Source organism: Pomacea canaliculata, linkage group LG11 (genome assembly GCF_003073045.1).
Source record: "Pomacea canaliculata isolate SZHN2017 linkage group LG11, ASM307304v1, whole genome shotgun sequence".
Classification (NCBI taxonomy): Eukaryota; Metazoa; Mollusca; class Gastropoda; order Architaenioglossa; family Ampullariidae; genus Pomacea; species Pomacea canaliculata.
This window is the reverse complement of record NC_037600.1, coordinates 2,062,757-2,078,626: the sequence shown is the minus strand read 5'-3', so window position 1 is coordinate 2,078,626 and position 15,870 is coordinate 2,062,757. Positions and strand designations below refer to the sequence as shown.

Genomic DNA, 15,870 nt, shown 5'->3' with positions numbered 1-15,870 from the left:
AGTTGTACCCATGTAGGTGACTGAGTATAGACAAGTAGTATGCGCGTGCGTGTGCGCAAAAGGAGAGATAGAGAGACATAGAGAGAGACTCGGTAAAACTAAATAACATTTGCTAAAGAGCTAATCCGAACTTTAGGGGAAACATCACGAAGGTTCAAGTTTTTAGAGGAATAGATTTTCTTGCAAAACCTTAGGTTGGTACACAGTATCATGGTCCCGTAGTATTGTACAAGCTTGTCGAAACGCAATACAGTAACATGTTATATCATTATGTCTCATATTCATCATATGAGTCTCTATGTCACCAGCATACAATGCATCATTCCTAACAACATCAAACAGAATGCTCTTCCTCCTTTAATTCTTATCTTTTTCCGTTTATTGCTTTTTCCCTGTTGAATCACAATACCCTTAGTTCTTGTTACCTGATTCCTCTTTCTTTTCTATATTTGTCTTTTATTAGTCATCAATACTGTTGCTCAACCTTTTTTTTTCCTTCGTATGTTGTCCACGTCTCGTTCTTGTCTCAAGAGCTAAGAGGTACGCTTCATTGTATACATATCATACATTTATCATAATAATTACTAATAATGTTTTATCTTTTACCATCTACTTTCTGAAGAACTTTACTTTTGGAAAAACCACATTGGGACAAATGTCAGATCCTGACAAACTTTATTCTCCGTTCTGACTAAATGCCAGGGTTAGGGTTAGGGTTAAAACCAGGCAGTGAACCTGCACTTGTAGTCTTGCACACTCCCTGTTTCGATATTCTTTAGTCTTCTACCTCCAAAGAAAATCCCAGAAAAACGGATCTTGTTTCAAGTTTTGCAAGAAAAGATTGCGAACTGCTTTTTCTGGGATATCAAGAAAATATAACTGTCTAACAGCAAAAAATATTGCACCACATCGACTCATCCACGCTTTTAATGGAAAATGTACGTGTACTTTATATATATGGTTTGCAACGTGATATCACGTATGTAGGCCAAGTACGTCACAGTCACGTATGTGACTACGTGCAGCGAGTACTTTTGACCTCCTCGTGGGGACTTTCTTTTCTCTCTCTGGACAGATTGAGAGAGAGAGCTTGAGCATGGATGCTTACTTTGTATGCTAGCAACTGCCGGATGCAAGTTTTGGGTGCTTTTATGTAGTTTAACGAATGAAACCAATCAGCTTTCTGTTTTGAAGAGTTCATGCAGTTTTACTGTATGCTGCTTCGTTTTTCAAAGCAGACAGGTGCAGTGTTAACAGCTAAGTATTAAAATAGAAAAGAGGCTTCATTCCTAAACATGCTGGTAATGAAGCTGCAGTAGTACTATCGTTAGCTATTCAAGAGACAACACCATCATTGGCTATTTATGAAAATGTGTTGATTTAAATGTGTTGGTCTTTGGCTATTCAATCTAAAACACGATCTGTTGACAATTGGCTATTTGAAAGAAAACACGATCCTTGGCTTCTCACTAATAATAATAAAAATGTTCGTTGTGTTCCTAAGCGCATTTCTCACCCAAACTCGTGAAATATTCGTGTAATCGACTTTTGCTGCCAGGGGCGGGAACTGATCCTGGCTTCGTTATTTATTTTTTATTTTGTCTGCTGCAAAAAGGGATGTCAACCAGATACCAGCTTTGCAACTCCCTCCCCTGTACGTAACAGCATGCCTTCACTTTGCTGTAGCAGCGCCATCTAGCGGCCGAGGCTTCACGCTAGGCATGCTGGCGCTCGGAGACGGAAGTATGACGTCACGCTCGTGGCCAACGGACAATTCCCCCCTCCCCCTCACTCCCAAACTCACATCCCCGACACACACACACATCCTTCGCCCAGCTCACGACACGAGCACGACTCGCAATGAGACAGACCAACGTTGTTGTTGCTGCTGCTGCTGCTGTCGCTGGTGGTGTTGTCGCGGTTGGAAGGCAGGCGTTGCTGCGGTGTGAATCACTGTGCCGGTAGTGGCGGTGGTGGTGGTGGTGGAGGCTTTGCGCTTTTGTCGTTGCCGTCGCTTGCTTACCCGCAGCTGTCGCAGGCCAGGGTTCAGTGGCGGTCGGTCGGCTGGGCGGGCGGACGGGCAAGCCGCATCCCATCCCCTGTCTCCGATCCTGCTTTCAACCCCCCACACCCTCATCCTCCTGCATTTCCGTTGCCCAAGTTTTGCGAACTTATTTGAATGGCTGGCGCACGGGAGACCTTCACTCACTGCGGCTTCAGCGTGCGGATGTCTCGTGCGACGAAGTCTGCTGTTCAGTTCCTGTTCACACTGGAGTGAACATCACGTTTGGACCTCGTGGCTCCTTTCATTATTCGGTTTACGATTCACACTCTGCAGTCTTTGAAATTTGAACACTGAGGTGTACAGCATCGCACTCACCGACGCCCTCTGTGGTCTGCATGGGAGATAACCGCCGGAAGGAAAACCGAGAGAATACTTCGCCCTGGTCTATGCCTGCTTCTGGTGATACTCACCACTGACACCCCCACACACCTCACCCAAACTGGATGATGTCGGCATGCAGGTGAACTGACTATCGTTTGTCGTTAGTGACGCCATCGGAATCGAACTCTGAAACTGAATGCTGTCAGGTGGACATCACACTCATCATGGGCGCCAGGGCAGCCAAATTATCGGCGGAGGAAATTAAAGACTTGCAGCAGTGCACCTATTGTGAGTATTCTTTGTTGAACTTGATAACTTGGCAGTAGTACTTTTTAATAAAATAGTTTTTAAGGCCAAACACCGTTCTTTAAATGCTGAAGATAGTCGCACCCAAGTAGCTGAAATATGTCCATGTAACTAAACGACGCCCAGGTAAGCGAACCTTTGTCTCTTAACAGTAGAATAATACAAGAATATACTTGTGCAGCTGTCATAACCAGTAGACCCAACACTAAACAGTTTTATCATGGTCTAACCTGACCTGTGTGTCGCGACTAATTAGTTGCACCATCTATAACAGCCAGTCATAATTGGAACATATACAAACAAATACAATCACTACTGGGTTCAAACACCTTGGTATACTAATCTAGGCATAGATACCGCTGAAACAAGGCTTTCTCTGTATTTACTTCCAATCATTCTCCCCTCACACTTTTGTTGTACTTTAGGTCATGTAACCATCAAGAACATTTACTGTCCTATGTAGCACGCGGTGGCTATAAGAAATAATCCCTGTAGGCAGCACAAGGAAGATTTGTCCTGGACAAGCAGAGCATTAGAAACATTTTTATCATCTACAGGAAGCACCCTAAAAATATTTCTGTCCAGTTTTGAAAGGTTGGTTGTAAAATATATATATATACGACGTGGATGACAGCGTCGCTTGGCGACAGAATCTGTATGACTGATCACATACTCCATCACCCTCATGCAGACGACAGGTCACCTGCACACTGAGCGAGCCTTTGCCAGGGTCACGTGATGTATGTTTGAGCCGTGTGCGCGTGCTGAGTGCATGCAACAGATTGTGTGTACGGCGCTTTGTCCTCTCACACATGACAGAGCGGCAACCAGTCAATAAACCTCCTTAAGACGGGAACTCATCCACGCATGGTCTCACGTGACCACTCATCCGTGAGTTAACCTGTGAACTAATTGCCTGTGTGATTCTCACTGCTCCATTTTCTATGTCGGTCAGAAGAGTTTAGTATTCGCATTAATGCCACACAACCCGTTACTCTATCCCTCTCTCTCTAATTTTCTATGAATTATTGGTATTGATGGACCTGACAAGAATGTCTCTGGATTGGGAAAAAATATGGACGCAAAATGCGACCGCCACATGCACATCCAACCATTGTTATGGACCAGAAGGTGACTGACCACTTAAATAGTAAAAGGGAATTAGGCCAAATGGATTGTAGTGTGAAGAGAGTTGAATGCAGAATGAGACAAAGTAGTGCGGTATCGGCCACACATAATAGGCCTATCCCGGGAGACTGCGAAATTACCAGAGTGGCATAAATTAATTGATTAGGGATCGTTTCTTCCACTCCAGTGCCAGAGAACTATGTGCAGTTGATGAAGAAGTGCGAGAGATGGATAGAAAAGGGTAGAAAATGTATTCATATGTGTGTGTGTGTGTATGTGCGCGCGCAGGCATGCACAGCAAAGAGTTAATCAGATTTTTGTGAAGACAAATTTAACTCATTGTTTTATATCAATCATTCTGGTAGAGTTGTATCCTTAGAACTAGGCCGAACTCACAGAATGTACGCCTCTGTCAAACCCCACGGCTGACATAACAGCCGCTCATATTAATGACAGTAGTGACGAGAAAATAGATGACTATACCGTTCAGATTATAGATGTGTGTCTCACTGATGTAACTGAAACAATATGCGTTTAACGCAATGACGCTGATACTAAGATGGCTGCCACTAGCTTTTCTGTGGACCCCTTTATTTTAATTTCCTTGTTTCTCTTATTTTTCGTTCTGTGTCTTCTCCTCTAGTATGGAAGAGTGTTTAGAAACGTTCAGAACACTTTTTTCAGCCAGTGGTGGACTTTCCTCGTGGGGTCACCCGGCAAAATACTTGCTTGTCACCACAGCAGCTAGACCCAGAAGGGTCCGTGGTTCAGATCTCGTGTTGAGACACTTTAAGTGACTGACGCCTGTTACCAGCCTAACAGTCAGGAGGTTTATTCTAGTATTCCATTTTCTACTCCCTTCCATTTCCTTTCCCTCATAGACAAAATCGCCTCTCGGTTGATGCACTCTCTTGGCGTTTAAACTGATTTCTACGTTTTTACTTACTGGAATTGTGATTAGAATTTTTATATTAAAAAATAGTGACGACAACAAATTTAAAAGTACTGATTAACTAGTCCAGTGAATATGAACTGACGAGTCAGCCAGTATAGACAGCCACGACTAGTCACCTCCTGGCGTTCACGGGGCCAAACATTCAAGATGTTGTTGACTGTTGACAAGAGGCGAAAGTTGATCCACAGCAAGTCGAAAATAACACGAAGGTCATCAGTGTCAAGAGCTTTATGCCAGCAATAAAAACATCGAGATCAAAGACAGACCGAAGCACAGTGCAGCTCGCATCAATGACACGGACAGACTACGAGGCGAGATGGCTGTGGGTGTCGCTAGATCAAAGGCACACACAAAGTAAGGAATCGAGGCCGAAGGGCGATTAGCACAAGAAGTAAATAAACAAATAAATAAAAATAAGACCTGGCAGCTGATTTATGTTCGAAAAAAAAATCAGATCCAAATCAGAAGTCTGTGATGTAAATAGTTTTATTCAAAGACACAGATCATAGAAATCTGTTCAAAGGAAGTTTTCTTTACCTTCGGGGCAGGAGAGCGAGTAAGGCTGCGTAACTCCAGCCAACGCAAAATGCTTTTTCTTTGTAGTTTGCCCAGTGGGACTCCGCAGTTACCTATAAAAGTAGTCAGAAAGATACAGACAAATAGGAAAGCTTTGTTGGGGGTTTAAAACATTACTTAGACTTCACTGCCGGCAGTGAGGACCAGTTTCCGAGAGTAGCAGACGACACGAGACACCATGGTAACCGTCATAGTAGCACATGTTTATGATGAATGCCGAATGAATGTTTAGGGTTGGTGTGCAGTTATCTAGTCTGAAGGCATAGTAGACATCATCTGCGCCTTAAGAAACATTGACAGTAGGAAAGCTATGTATTTGATAGAATCAATAGGTACTCTTAACACATACAGTCAAAGTATCACCTGTCCTACTACTCTAAGACCACACTTGACATTTCTTTGCTCTTTTCGAGAAACATGACTTCTCCGTGGGAAAAAAAAAGTTGTGCTCAGTTCTCTTCATCCTGTCTATTCGCCAAGAACAAGTTATAGAGCTGTTTCAGTGAGTTTTGAATTGCTGCTGGGGATCAATAACGTTGTATTGTAAAGATTCCAAGGCTTCAGGTCCAGATGGTATTTGCGGCAGAACATTCTGTTTCTACGCACACCAGTCGGAGACATTTTCCAACACCTATCTCACCTATCTATGGATTCACTGTCCATCCCTGCTGCTCAGGAATTTTCTACCATTGTTCTAGTTCCGAAGAAAGCTTCAGCTCAGCATCTCAATCACTTCAGACTAGTGACCTTAACATCGTTGGTCATTAAAGTATTGGAGACAATCATCAAAGCACTAATTCTAGATGCCACTAACAAATATTTTGACCCCTTGCAATTTGTATACCAGTGCAAAGTAAGTGTTGCTGATGCTGAACTGTTTATCCTCCATACTTTGTTTAAACACCTGGAGAATTATATGAGCATGCACAACTGCTTTTCGTTGATTTCTCATCGGTTTTCAACAATATTCCACTACATATCCTAGCTAGAAACATCCTTGAAGAATTTTCATTCACTTCATGGATCATTCACTTTTTTGTTGACAGGTAAGCAATGAGCAATGACACTTTTTCGGACTCCAACACAACATGCACCGGCTCACTTCAAGGCTGTATTTTATCCCCGCCTCTGTTTATTCAATGTACCAAGAGTTCTCGCAGTAACCATGAGGGTTAATAGTTCGTCAAATTCTCTGATAACATTAATCTCTCTTATTAGCAGGCCAGTGGATACCTATGGAGTAGCTTTGGATCAATTTATTTGCTGGTGCGATGACAATGTCTATTAACTTAAAGTAAGACCAACGATATTGTCTTTGATTTCTGTTGGAATTTTCTACCGAGTCCCGTAAGTGTCATCCACGACAAGGAGGTGGAAATGGTCCTTACCTGGGCACCATCTTGGATGGGAGACTTCGTAGATACCAAATAATGAACCGCCATCACCAACGTGTAAAACGGCCGACAAAACAGAACGAATACCACAAATAATTAACAGATTAAAATACAAAGATAATAAGGACGATATTTATCTGTTTAAAGTCCATTAACCACAGCTAATGTCGGGTGACATCCATAAATGGCTAGCTGACTGCGATCATAGCCGATGTCTCCAGAGAGTCAAATTTTGTACAGCCAAGACCGTTTGCGATGTTCACATGGCCAAATACGCGAAGTGAACAAATTATGGAGGTAAAAGAACACTTCTTTCTCTGTTGAGATAAGATCTGTGGATTTACATAAATTCAATCACCGTTGAGCATGTCTAGAAGAAAAGTGACCTGCCTGTAACCTCGCTGGGACGTGGTGGAGCACGTAATCAAATTCAGCAATCCACGCTCTGTAAATCCACGAGTTTACACATGCGCAGCACGCAATAAAAATTGTTCGTTCATCTTAAAAAGCAATGGAAATAGAATATAACTGAGAAACAAAGCTCATGAGTCGTGTGGGATTAGTGATGCAGGTGCAGCGAGTCTGTATTTGCTGTAAAGTTAATCCAGTAAGGGAAGGAAGAATAAAGTTCACAAGCAACTCGTAGTTTCAATAGTCTGGCGAGGATAGATGACTCATCTTCAAAGCTCGGCGCACGAGACGTAAGGAAGCTCCGCAAAAATATTTTATCACGGTCATCACACAAAGAAGAAAAGGAAGTAATGACAGCCGACGATCATAACCATGATTACGATGTACATTTTGTGGCGAAGGGAGGAACTGAAAAAATGAGGTACTCAGCCGTGTGGTGAGGGGAGGGGAAAGGGGAAAGGGGATGCTAGTGCCATATAAGTTCAATGAGTTTCAAGGAAGCTCTTCAACCTTCACTACAAGTTTCTTGCCTGCGCTGGCGGTGCTAGGAAATAATAAAGCCCTGAGGACTGAAATAGGTTTCCAGAAAAAAAGACCATGGAAGCCTGAGGTGACCGCGATACTTTCAGGATGTCCGGGCGACCACTGCCAGAGCCATTTCTTCTTGTTCTTTTTGTTCTTCTTTTTGTTATAGTTATTGTTGATGTTCTTTTTGTTGTTGTTCTTATTTTTGTTGTTCTTTTTGTTCTTTTTCTTGTTCTTATTTTTGTTGTTGTTGTTGTTCTTCTTCTTTTTGTTCTTCTTGTCCTTGTTCTTGTTGTTGTTGTTCTTCTTCTTCTTGCTGTTGTTCTTGCTCTTCTTCTTGTTCTTCTTCATCTTCATCCATCCATTATCAATCAATCATCGTCAACCATCGATGATCCTCCTCCTCCACCACCATCCAACCTCCACCATCCTCCACCATCCTCCATCGTCCTCCCTCCTCCTCCTCCTCCTCATCATCATCATCATCAGCAGCAGGAGCAGCAGCAGCATCAAAAACAACAATAATAATGACAACAACAGCAATCATATCTTATAAAGATTGGTACCGCACTTTACAAAAACCAGTTGACTCCTTAACAAACAAGAGAGAAACATCGTCCGTGAAGTAAGCACATACATCGATATAGATACAAGCTTGCATACAGTTCTCCACCTCTCTCGCATGCACTCGCACACGCATAATGACATGTATACATGCACGTGCTGTCTGGTTGTTGTCCCCGTGAGAGACATAACCTTTTGCTCCAAATACAAACATAGATACACACAGAGGCACCTGTACAAAGCCCTCTTCGTTGTCACAGTCAGTAGATGTAGAAGTATGCTGACACTGTACAGTAGATAAGTGTAGGCTAGAACAGTTTACTTCCTTGGCACATTTCCCTAGTCATCGAGATTCCCCAGCAAATACGCGAGGATCAGACGCCATTGTCCCCGCGTGAGAAATAATTATAGACTGCCAGGAACCGAATCCCCAAAGACCCCGATACACGGCGGCTGGACTGGCTACGTGCAGCACCGTAATTAGCGAGGGAATGATTATTGCACAGTGCACGAGAGAGAATTAGTCCAGCAATGTCCTAGCTCCGGGTTTTGTATCGCTATGGGGCGCCGAAAGCAAATTTACCACATACTGGACACGAAAATAAAAAAAAAAGACAATATTATGTCCCACTGAACAACAACAACAAAAACAACAGCAGCAACATTTTGGCAGTAAGTTCAATGTGGCTGAAAGAAATATGAGTACGGTAAAAATAACAAAAATTGGAGAGGAAAGGGAGAGATGGCGGTTAAAGGAGGAGTTCACCAGGTACTGGAGGTCTTCACGACAGAGAGACTTAGTGTGCGATGTAAGAGGAGCAAGGCATTCCAGACACGGAGGCCAGCAAAGGAACAGTGGCGCCGCCCTAATTGCTGTCGTCTGCTGCGAGTCACGTGCAGGAGGCCGGCATGACCAGACTTTCACGCCCGACTGCCTGCTAGGGCTTCAGCATCTCGGCCACGCATCCTGACAAGTGCTGACAACGAATGAAACAAGGCTAAATATTAATGGGTTAGGTCAGGAATTAGGTTGGGGTTAGGGTCTGGAATAATAGTCTGTCGGAAGATAATAAGTCACTGGGTCATTTTCACAGAGCCGGTCATACAGAGGTTTCTAAATTAGTGGTGACAGGTCAATAGCAGATAGCTGATAATTATAGCCCAACTCTCTAACAGACTTTATACATCAGGAAAGTAATATTTCTTCTTTCACTCACATGGACCTCTCACTTTTCTCCGACACACAGAGCTCAGACTCACACAAACATTTACACAAACACATACACATACACGCATGTACACATACACATATACACATTCACTCTCTCACACATGAGTTAGAGAAAGTACAATACAATAATATCTAAAAGGTAGTGTTATCATAGAAATCATAAGAAACAACAAAAGCTTTGTGTAGCTCTTCTTTCAATATTCATGTCTGCAGATCAGATATAAGGAGGTCACAGAATAAAATGATATTAACCGCTAGTAACTCCTTCTTTCGCTCCGGCCAAAGGATCGACCTGAGACAAACATGGTTTGTTGCCGAGCAAGTCTATTGTCCCTGCGATGCAACTTTGGCAGTTTTTTTTTCCCGTCGATGCCAACGTCTCTCGGTGGGAGGAAACTGCCACTCATTTGGAAAGGGGGCATCACATCGAGTGGCAGAGCGACCCCCAAACACGTGAAGACAAAGTCCGGTGACAGAAGAAGACAGCAGGCGAGACAAAAAATAGAGATCAGTCCTTTCAAGTCCTTAAAGGTAGAGTAACGGCTGTGGCGTGCTATGTGACGTCAGAGAGGGACAGGAAGTGGCGGTCATTGTTAGGATTTGAACTCCAAGTGATCGGCGGTGTGTCGTTAGTTGGATTAGTGATATATATTAGTCATAACAGTCAAGATGGCTATGAACGATGTCCAACCATATCATTTATCAGCTCATGCTGGGATCGAGTTGTCATCGGAGGACGAAAGAGATGAAAGAGTCCCGTGTGATTTCCCTTATTAAACACAACATCCTATAAAACATTCAAAATTCCCACATGAGCAGACACGAAAATAGACGAGATTCGAACTGATCCTACTCTTTACGAGATTCTAAGCAGTTTATTTTGCCTTTACGATCCCTTTAAGTCTTTCAGGGAGCTGCACAGTCGGAGCTGCACAAACCCCAGCTTCATCTTTTTTTTCCACGATTGCCTCGTTACAGCCTTACAGCCAAAGCTGTTAGACACGTGACCTGTTTGTCCGACATCAGGCAAACAAACTCATTATTTTCTCCCTCGGGCGCGATATGATTGGTCATGACGTCACTAAAAATTGGAGCAGCTAACGGTTGACGGTGACGTAATCATATTCAGAGAACTGCGAGGTCAAGGTCGAGATAATGAAATGTCCTGTAAAAATCACACGAATGAATGAAGTGTATGAGACAACATTTCATGGCGCTGAAAAAATGTTTAAAGAGATGAGTTTTCATCAGGCGCTCGAAAAGCACTCAAAGAAGCAGCTTTGCGGAACAGGGTTAGAGGTCAGGGTGTGCAAAGGTTCGCTGGACAGCAGAGTGGAGTGTTGGGGATATGAAGTCCATTATCAAATTTAATTATCACTCGTGTTACACTTGCAGATACATTTATAATGTATTTACTCACACGCACCTCAAGATAAAGACGGACTCCATCATGAAAGTTTTGAGATCCCACCTTTTACCTGAACTAACAAAGCTACTTCCATCCGGGTCTATTCTGGTGGTGACCTGGGTTCACCGTGGCCAGGGGTCTGAGAGGCTTTTAAGAGGTGTGTTCACGTGATAATTGCAGCTGATGGGTCGCGACAACTTGCGCACGAGCCTCACACAAGGGCCTGCTGCACGCTTTGTTTGTTTGTTTTGCGGCCTTGTTTGTGGGCTCGTGACATGTGATCATGAGAGGAAAATGAGAGGAAAACTACGACGGGCACGTGTTCTTTGGAATCGTTTTTTGTTTTATTTGTTTGTTTTTAGGTGGTTGGAAGGGGAGGGAGTGATAACTCGGTTGCTCTTGAGGCTTGCCACTCGCCCATCAGTAGGAAAAGGTTAAATATTTGCAAAAATATAGTTTGAAAAATTGATGATGATGATGATGCTTTATCCGATTTCGTGTTGCCTTGAATGACACGTCTACTTTATAGGTGAGCAAATGTTTTGCTAGGAAAACTTTATCTAAAATAAAGAGAAAAAGCAGTTCAACTCCAGTTACCTCAAAGGTATTTTCTCATGAAGGGATAGAAGTTTTTAGGAATGATTTGTAACGAGACAAACTTTCCTATTCATCATTTAAGATTCTTGGATAAGGACATCTAAGCATTAAAACTATCAAAAAGCATATAAAAGAAGTGAATATGAGGCGTGGAAGGAAAAAAGCGAAATAAATTATTGTGCCCACTGTCAGGTTTGATCACGTGACACTGTCATACTTCTTGCTTTGGTTGCAGTTGACAAGAAAGAATTGCAGCAATGGTGAGTTAATTGTGTTTAATTGTTTATCTACTTGTCTGCCTGTGTAGTTTATCTTTTCGTTTGACTGTTTGCTACTTTGGGTGGCTAGCTGCCTGAGTTCGTGGCCGACAGTCTGGAACCAGGTGCACAGACTGCGGCTAATGGTCATCTACCCAGCTAATACTTTACAATTAAATTAGCTGAGAGCTGAGCTTCAGAGATGAGTTAGCTAGCGTGCTTGCGCACCTGGCCTCTGCTTTACTTGCTAGTCAACGTTTTAATGCAACTTTCCCTTTGTGGTTGCCAATTATCATTAACGCTTTTCAGTCTGGAAGTTGACTCTTGTTCTTAGTATAAGTGTGTATTCTCGACTTTTCATGTTCAATAGAAACTGTAAAGAATCAATTTATCTATTTATGTTTACAATACACATGACTGCTTAACAGTACAACGACGAACGACGACGATGATGATGATGATGATGATGATGATGATGATGATGTCTTATATTTAACATCAAACTACAGGTTCAAAGATTTTATGAAGGACTGTCCATCTGGGTATCTGAAGAAAGAGGTGAGTACTTTTATATTAATGTTCATAGAAATTATGGTTGTAACTGATATTTTAAAGACTGAGTTATCTCGCTCGCTGAGCTACCCTCCTCCCCACCCCCCCCATACCCAGGTGGCGCTGTTGTGTGCTGGAGTCTGCAATATGAGCAGGTGGCAGTTCTGGAAACAAGCTGAATGGTTGCTGCATTCCACAAGACACAGAGACAGTTTTTTGTCACTTAGCATCTTCCATCTTGTTCACACCCAACATCATCAGCTCTCTGTCGTATTCCACCCTCCCTCTTCCCTCTCCCCCACAAGACGCCATCAGCAGCAGGACACGTGTACCCTAAGCTGCCAAAGCCCATCCGTGCACTTCCTCCTTAATCTCCAGATTTTTTCTGCCCTCCTCCCTTCCATCGATCCAATGTGCGGGAGAGTTGTTTGCCCATGGCGGCGGCGCTGTTCACGACGAGGTGTCATGGCGCCAGTCTGGCATCAGCTCGTGGATGTTAGCCTTGTATTAACTTGGACGCCACGCAAAAAGTGAAAGAGCGCTCATTCCCTTCCCCCTCCTAGCGAAACATGGGGCCACGAGATAAGTGATTATGCAAATGTTCCTCTCACCTTAATGAGATTGGGAAAGTTTGACGAGCGCGTGTGAGCCCGAAAGGTGTTCGAGGGTGAAAGAGTAAAAATAGACTAAGATTCGCCAGCGTTAAGAAGAGCAAGGGATGTACCGTCTGCGAGCCTGCAGGAACTTTGGAATGGAACCGACTGGCGAGCCTGCAGGACACAAACACCAAGAACTCGCGCCCCGAGAGTGACATCACACATTCAGAGGCGTCACAAACAACGCAGCGTCAGGGTGAGACTGACGTCACGCGGAGGTTGGTGAGCCGTTGACATCACTGATTCAGTTAGTCTGTGACCTCATTGGGAAGTCAGTGAGTCACCCGAAATGTGTGATGTAACGGTATGCAGAGGTCAATGTTTCCCTCCCACCGCGGCCATGTTTAATAGCCGCACTTGACACAAGCCTGTCTCTGTGAACACTTGTAATGATGTAACAAGCATGTCCTCTTGGCGTGACGTAGGCATGGTGTTATGTCACTCCCCACGCGAACGCTACCGCTGCAGGATTCCATTAATGGCATTCTTAACATTTCGTCGAACTTTTCTTTTCTTGGCAAATTTTCTTCCCTGACAATCATAGCAAATTACTGAGCATAGTCACATATTCCACACAATGTGGCCGATTAAGAAGACCCATTAAAAGCCATTAAACTGTTTTTTTTTTAAAGCAAGATCTGCAGAAAGAGAACACCTGCAACTTAAGCCGGTGTGTTTTTATTTATTTATTAATGTCATTAAAGCCAAACTCTTTTGGCGAGTGCGTGACGTAACAACCAGTCGTCAAGTGTGTGACAATTTTTCTTCGTCGCTTTTTAACCTCTGATCGGAAGAACGCACGACAAGATAATTATCTCCCCTCGTGTGACGTGCGATGGTCGAGTTGTCAAAAGACTCGCTCACGTCAGCAGAGACTGGAACTTTGACCTGCAGAAGAATGGTAGCGAATCCATGTAGAAAAGAACATTTAGGCACGGACAGACTCGCAGGAGAGAGGCATGGAAAGGACAGGCACTTCTCTCCACCTTTACTCTGTCACATTTGTCATCTTCCGTCACCGACGTGGCGGTTGCGAGGTTGCTTTTACATGGAGAGAATGCTCGCAACAGGGCAGCCAACCAAAGCAAAGGTGGAGTAAGTGCTTTCATGGAGTCAGTGGTTTTTACGGAGCTTTGTGCCAGGGATTAAGCGGGATTTGATGTGATGAAAGCTTTGACAATGTCTTTAGAAAAACTTTGAGGAGGTACATGTCTAAGGCAAGCTAACATTTATGACGACAGGTACACTGAATGCACACCTTTTTTTTTTCTTGGTTGTTTGATGAGAGTAGTGGACTTTTTTAAAGTACCTGTTTGAAATCTTTAAAATCATCCTTTGGTTCATACCCATATCACTTACATGCGTATATACCCTGGTTTTCTTCCGAAGAGTTGTTCCGATTGCAGTTCAAGCTCATGAGAAAACATATTCTGGAAAGTTCGGTTCTTATCTCAGGTGGGTTGAAGAGGTACTGGAAGCTAAATGAGGTGGAAGATGACTCCCCTTCTCAGCCTTCGTTCTGTGTGGAAGTCAGCTGTGTGTGACCCCAACTTCCGTCGTCTGTTGACCTTAGTAGTGGTCGGTGATCACTTAGATCGGGAACGAGCATCTTGTAGAGTAGAATGTCTACAGGCTGTCTACAGTTCATCTACACGCTGTCTACAAGTAGCAAACAGTCTGTGACTTCCATATATTTTATTTTTATAGCAAGAGAAGCTTGTGAAAGAATACTAACATGTCTTCTCTTGAGGTCGACAAGCATTCTTGTCTGTTGTCTCATTGAAACGATATGAATGAAGATGATGACAACAACGTGATGTTGATGACGACGACGACGACGGTGACTACGTTGACAACAATGATGACGATGATACGGCTGCAGTGATTACGAAAGTATGACTGATTCTACCAGCTGCTCTTTATGCTACTGCTCCTACTATTAAACATATAACTCATACCACCGCTCCTGCAACTCATCCTTGGAAACTACTACTGCTCCTGCTAACACTGCCTTGGTCTACCGCAACTAACTGCTCATGGCTGAAGTTACAGTAATGCAACAAGAACACGAAAACACGCACACACACACGGGAAGGAAGAAATTTCTGGGTTCCGGCTTGAACATTTTATTTCGCCATTTCCACCGAGCGCTGGCATGTTTGTGTCCAGACCCGGGTGGGCCCCGTGAATACGACACGAGTGACTTTTCGCACCACCCACTCTCCCTGTGGCGGTCTCGAGGTTTTACCGCAGGTCACTGAATAGGAAATCTCGTCGATTCTCGCAACAAAGCGAGGGGTTGAGGGGAAGGGGTTGGTGGTTGCTATATAACCTCTACTCCAGGCCGGAGTCTTTACTTTCTCGCCTAACGGATTCCTGGACACGCAGGGACCCAGGGTAGACCATCAAGCCTCGTACTGACGACACTGATGAACGTTCGATGACAGATGAATAGGTATGAAGAGACTCCTATGTCTTAAACGCAATGACAAACGAACTTTACGAAAGGTAGTTTTGAAATCTCATTTGTTACTAAACTTAGCAAGTCTTAGGAAAAAAAAAATAAGACGAGAAACACTGACATTATTTATTCATCGATATCTCACTGCAGGGTGAAACTTTTCATTCCTGCTCTTTTTTGTTATCATTAATGATTTGAGAGTAGACAGCAGTAACGTGGAAGCTTCAGATATCGTTGTTAGGATCGAACTTAATGAAGGAATAAAACCTACGACAGCATTGACGTTTCTAAATAGACTAGTTCCGTTAGAAGAAAAGGAACGAAGAAATAATTCTATTTTTCCTTGGAATACAACTAAAAAATTCTTAAAATATTCTTTTTCGTTTTCCATTTGTGGTATTCTCTGTTTGTTAAAGGTAAAGGTGACAGAGAAGTGACATTATGTCATATTGTTCTGAGAAAT

The 15,870-nt window shown here is 43.3% G+C and overlaps 1 protein-coding gene across 1 annotated transcript in view; it reads left to right on the top strand.

Moving 5' to 3' along the window:
- The first annotated feature begins 1,562 nt into the window (after positions 1 to 1,562).
- Positions 1,563 to 15,870, top strand: part of LOC112574746 (neuronal calcium sensor 1-like) — a 34,536-nt gene continuing 20,228 nt past the window's right edge. The window contains 3 exon segments of the mRNA XM_025255983.1: positions 1,563 to 2,674; positions 11,717 to 11,741; positions 12,248 to 12,296. Of these exon segments, the coding sequence (XP_025111768.1) occupies positions 2,611 to 2,674; positions 11,717 to 11,741; positions 12,248 to 12,296 (138 nt within the window). The 5' untranslated portion in view covers positions 1,563 to 2,610.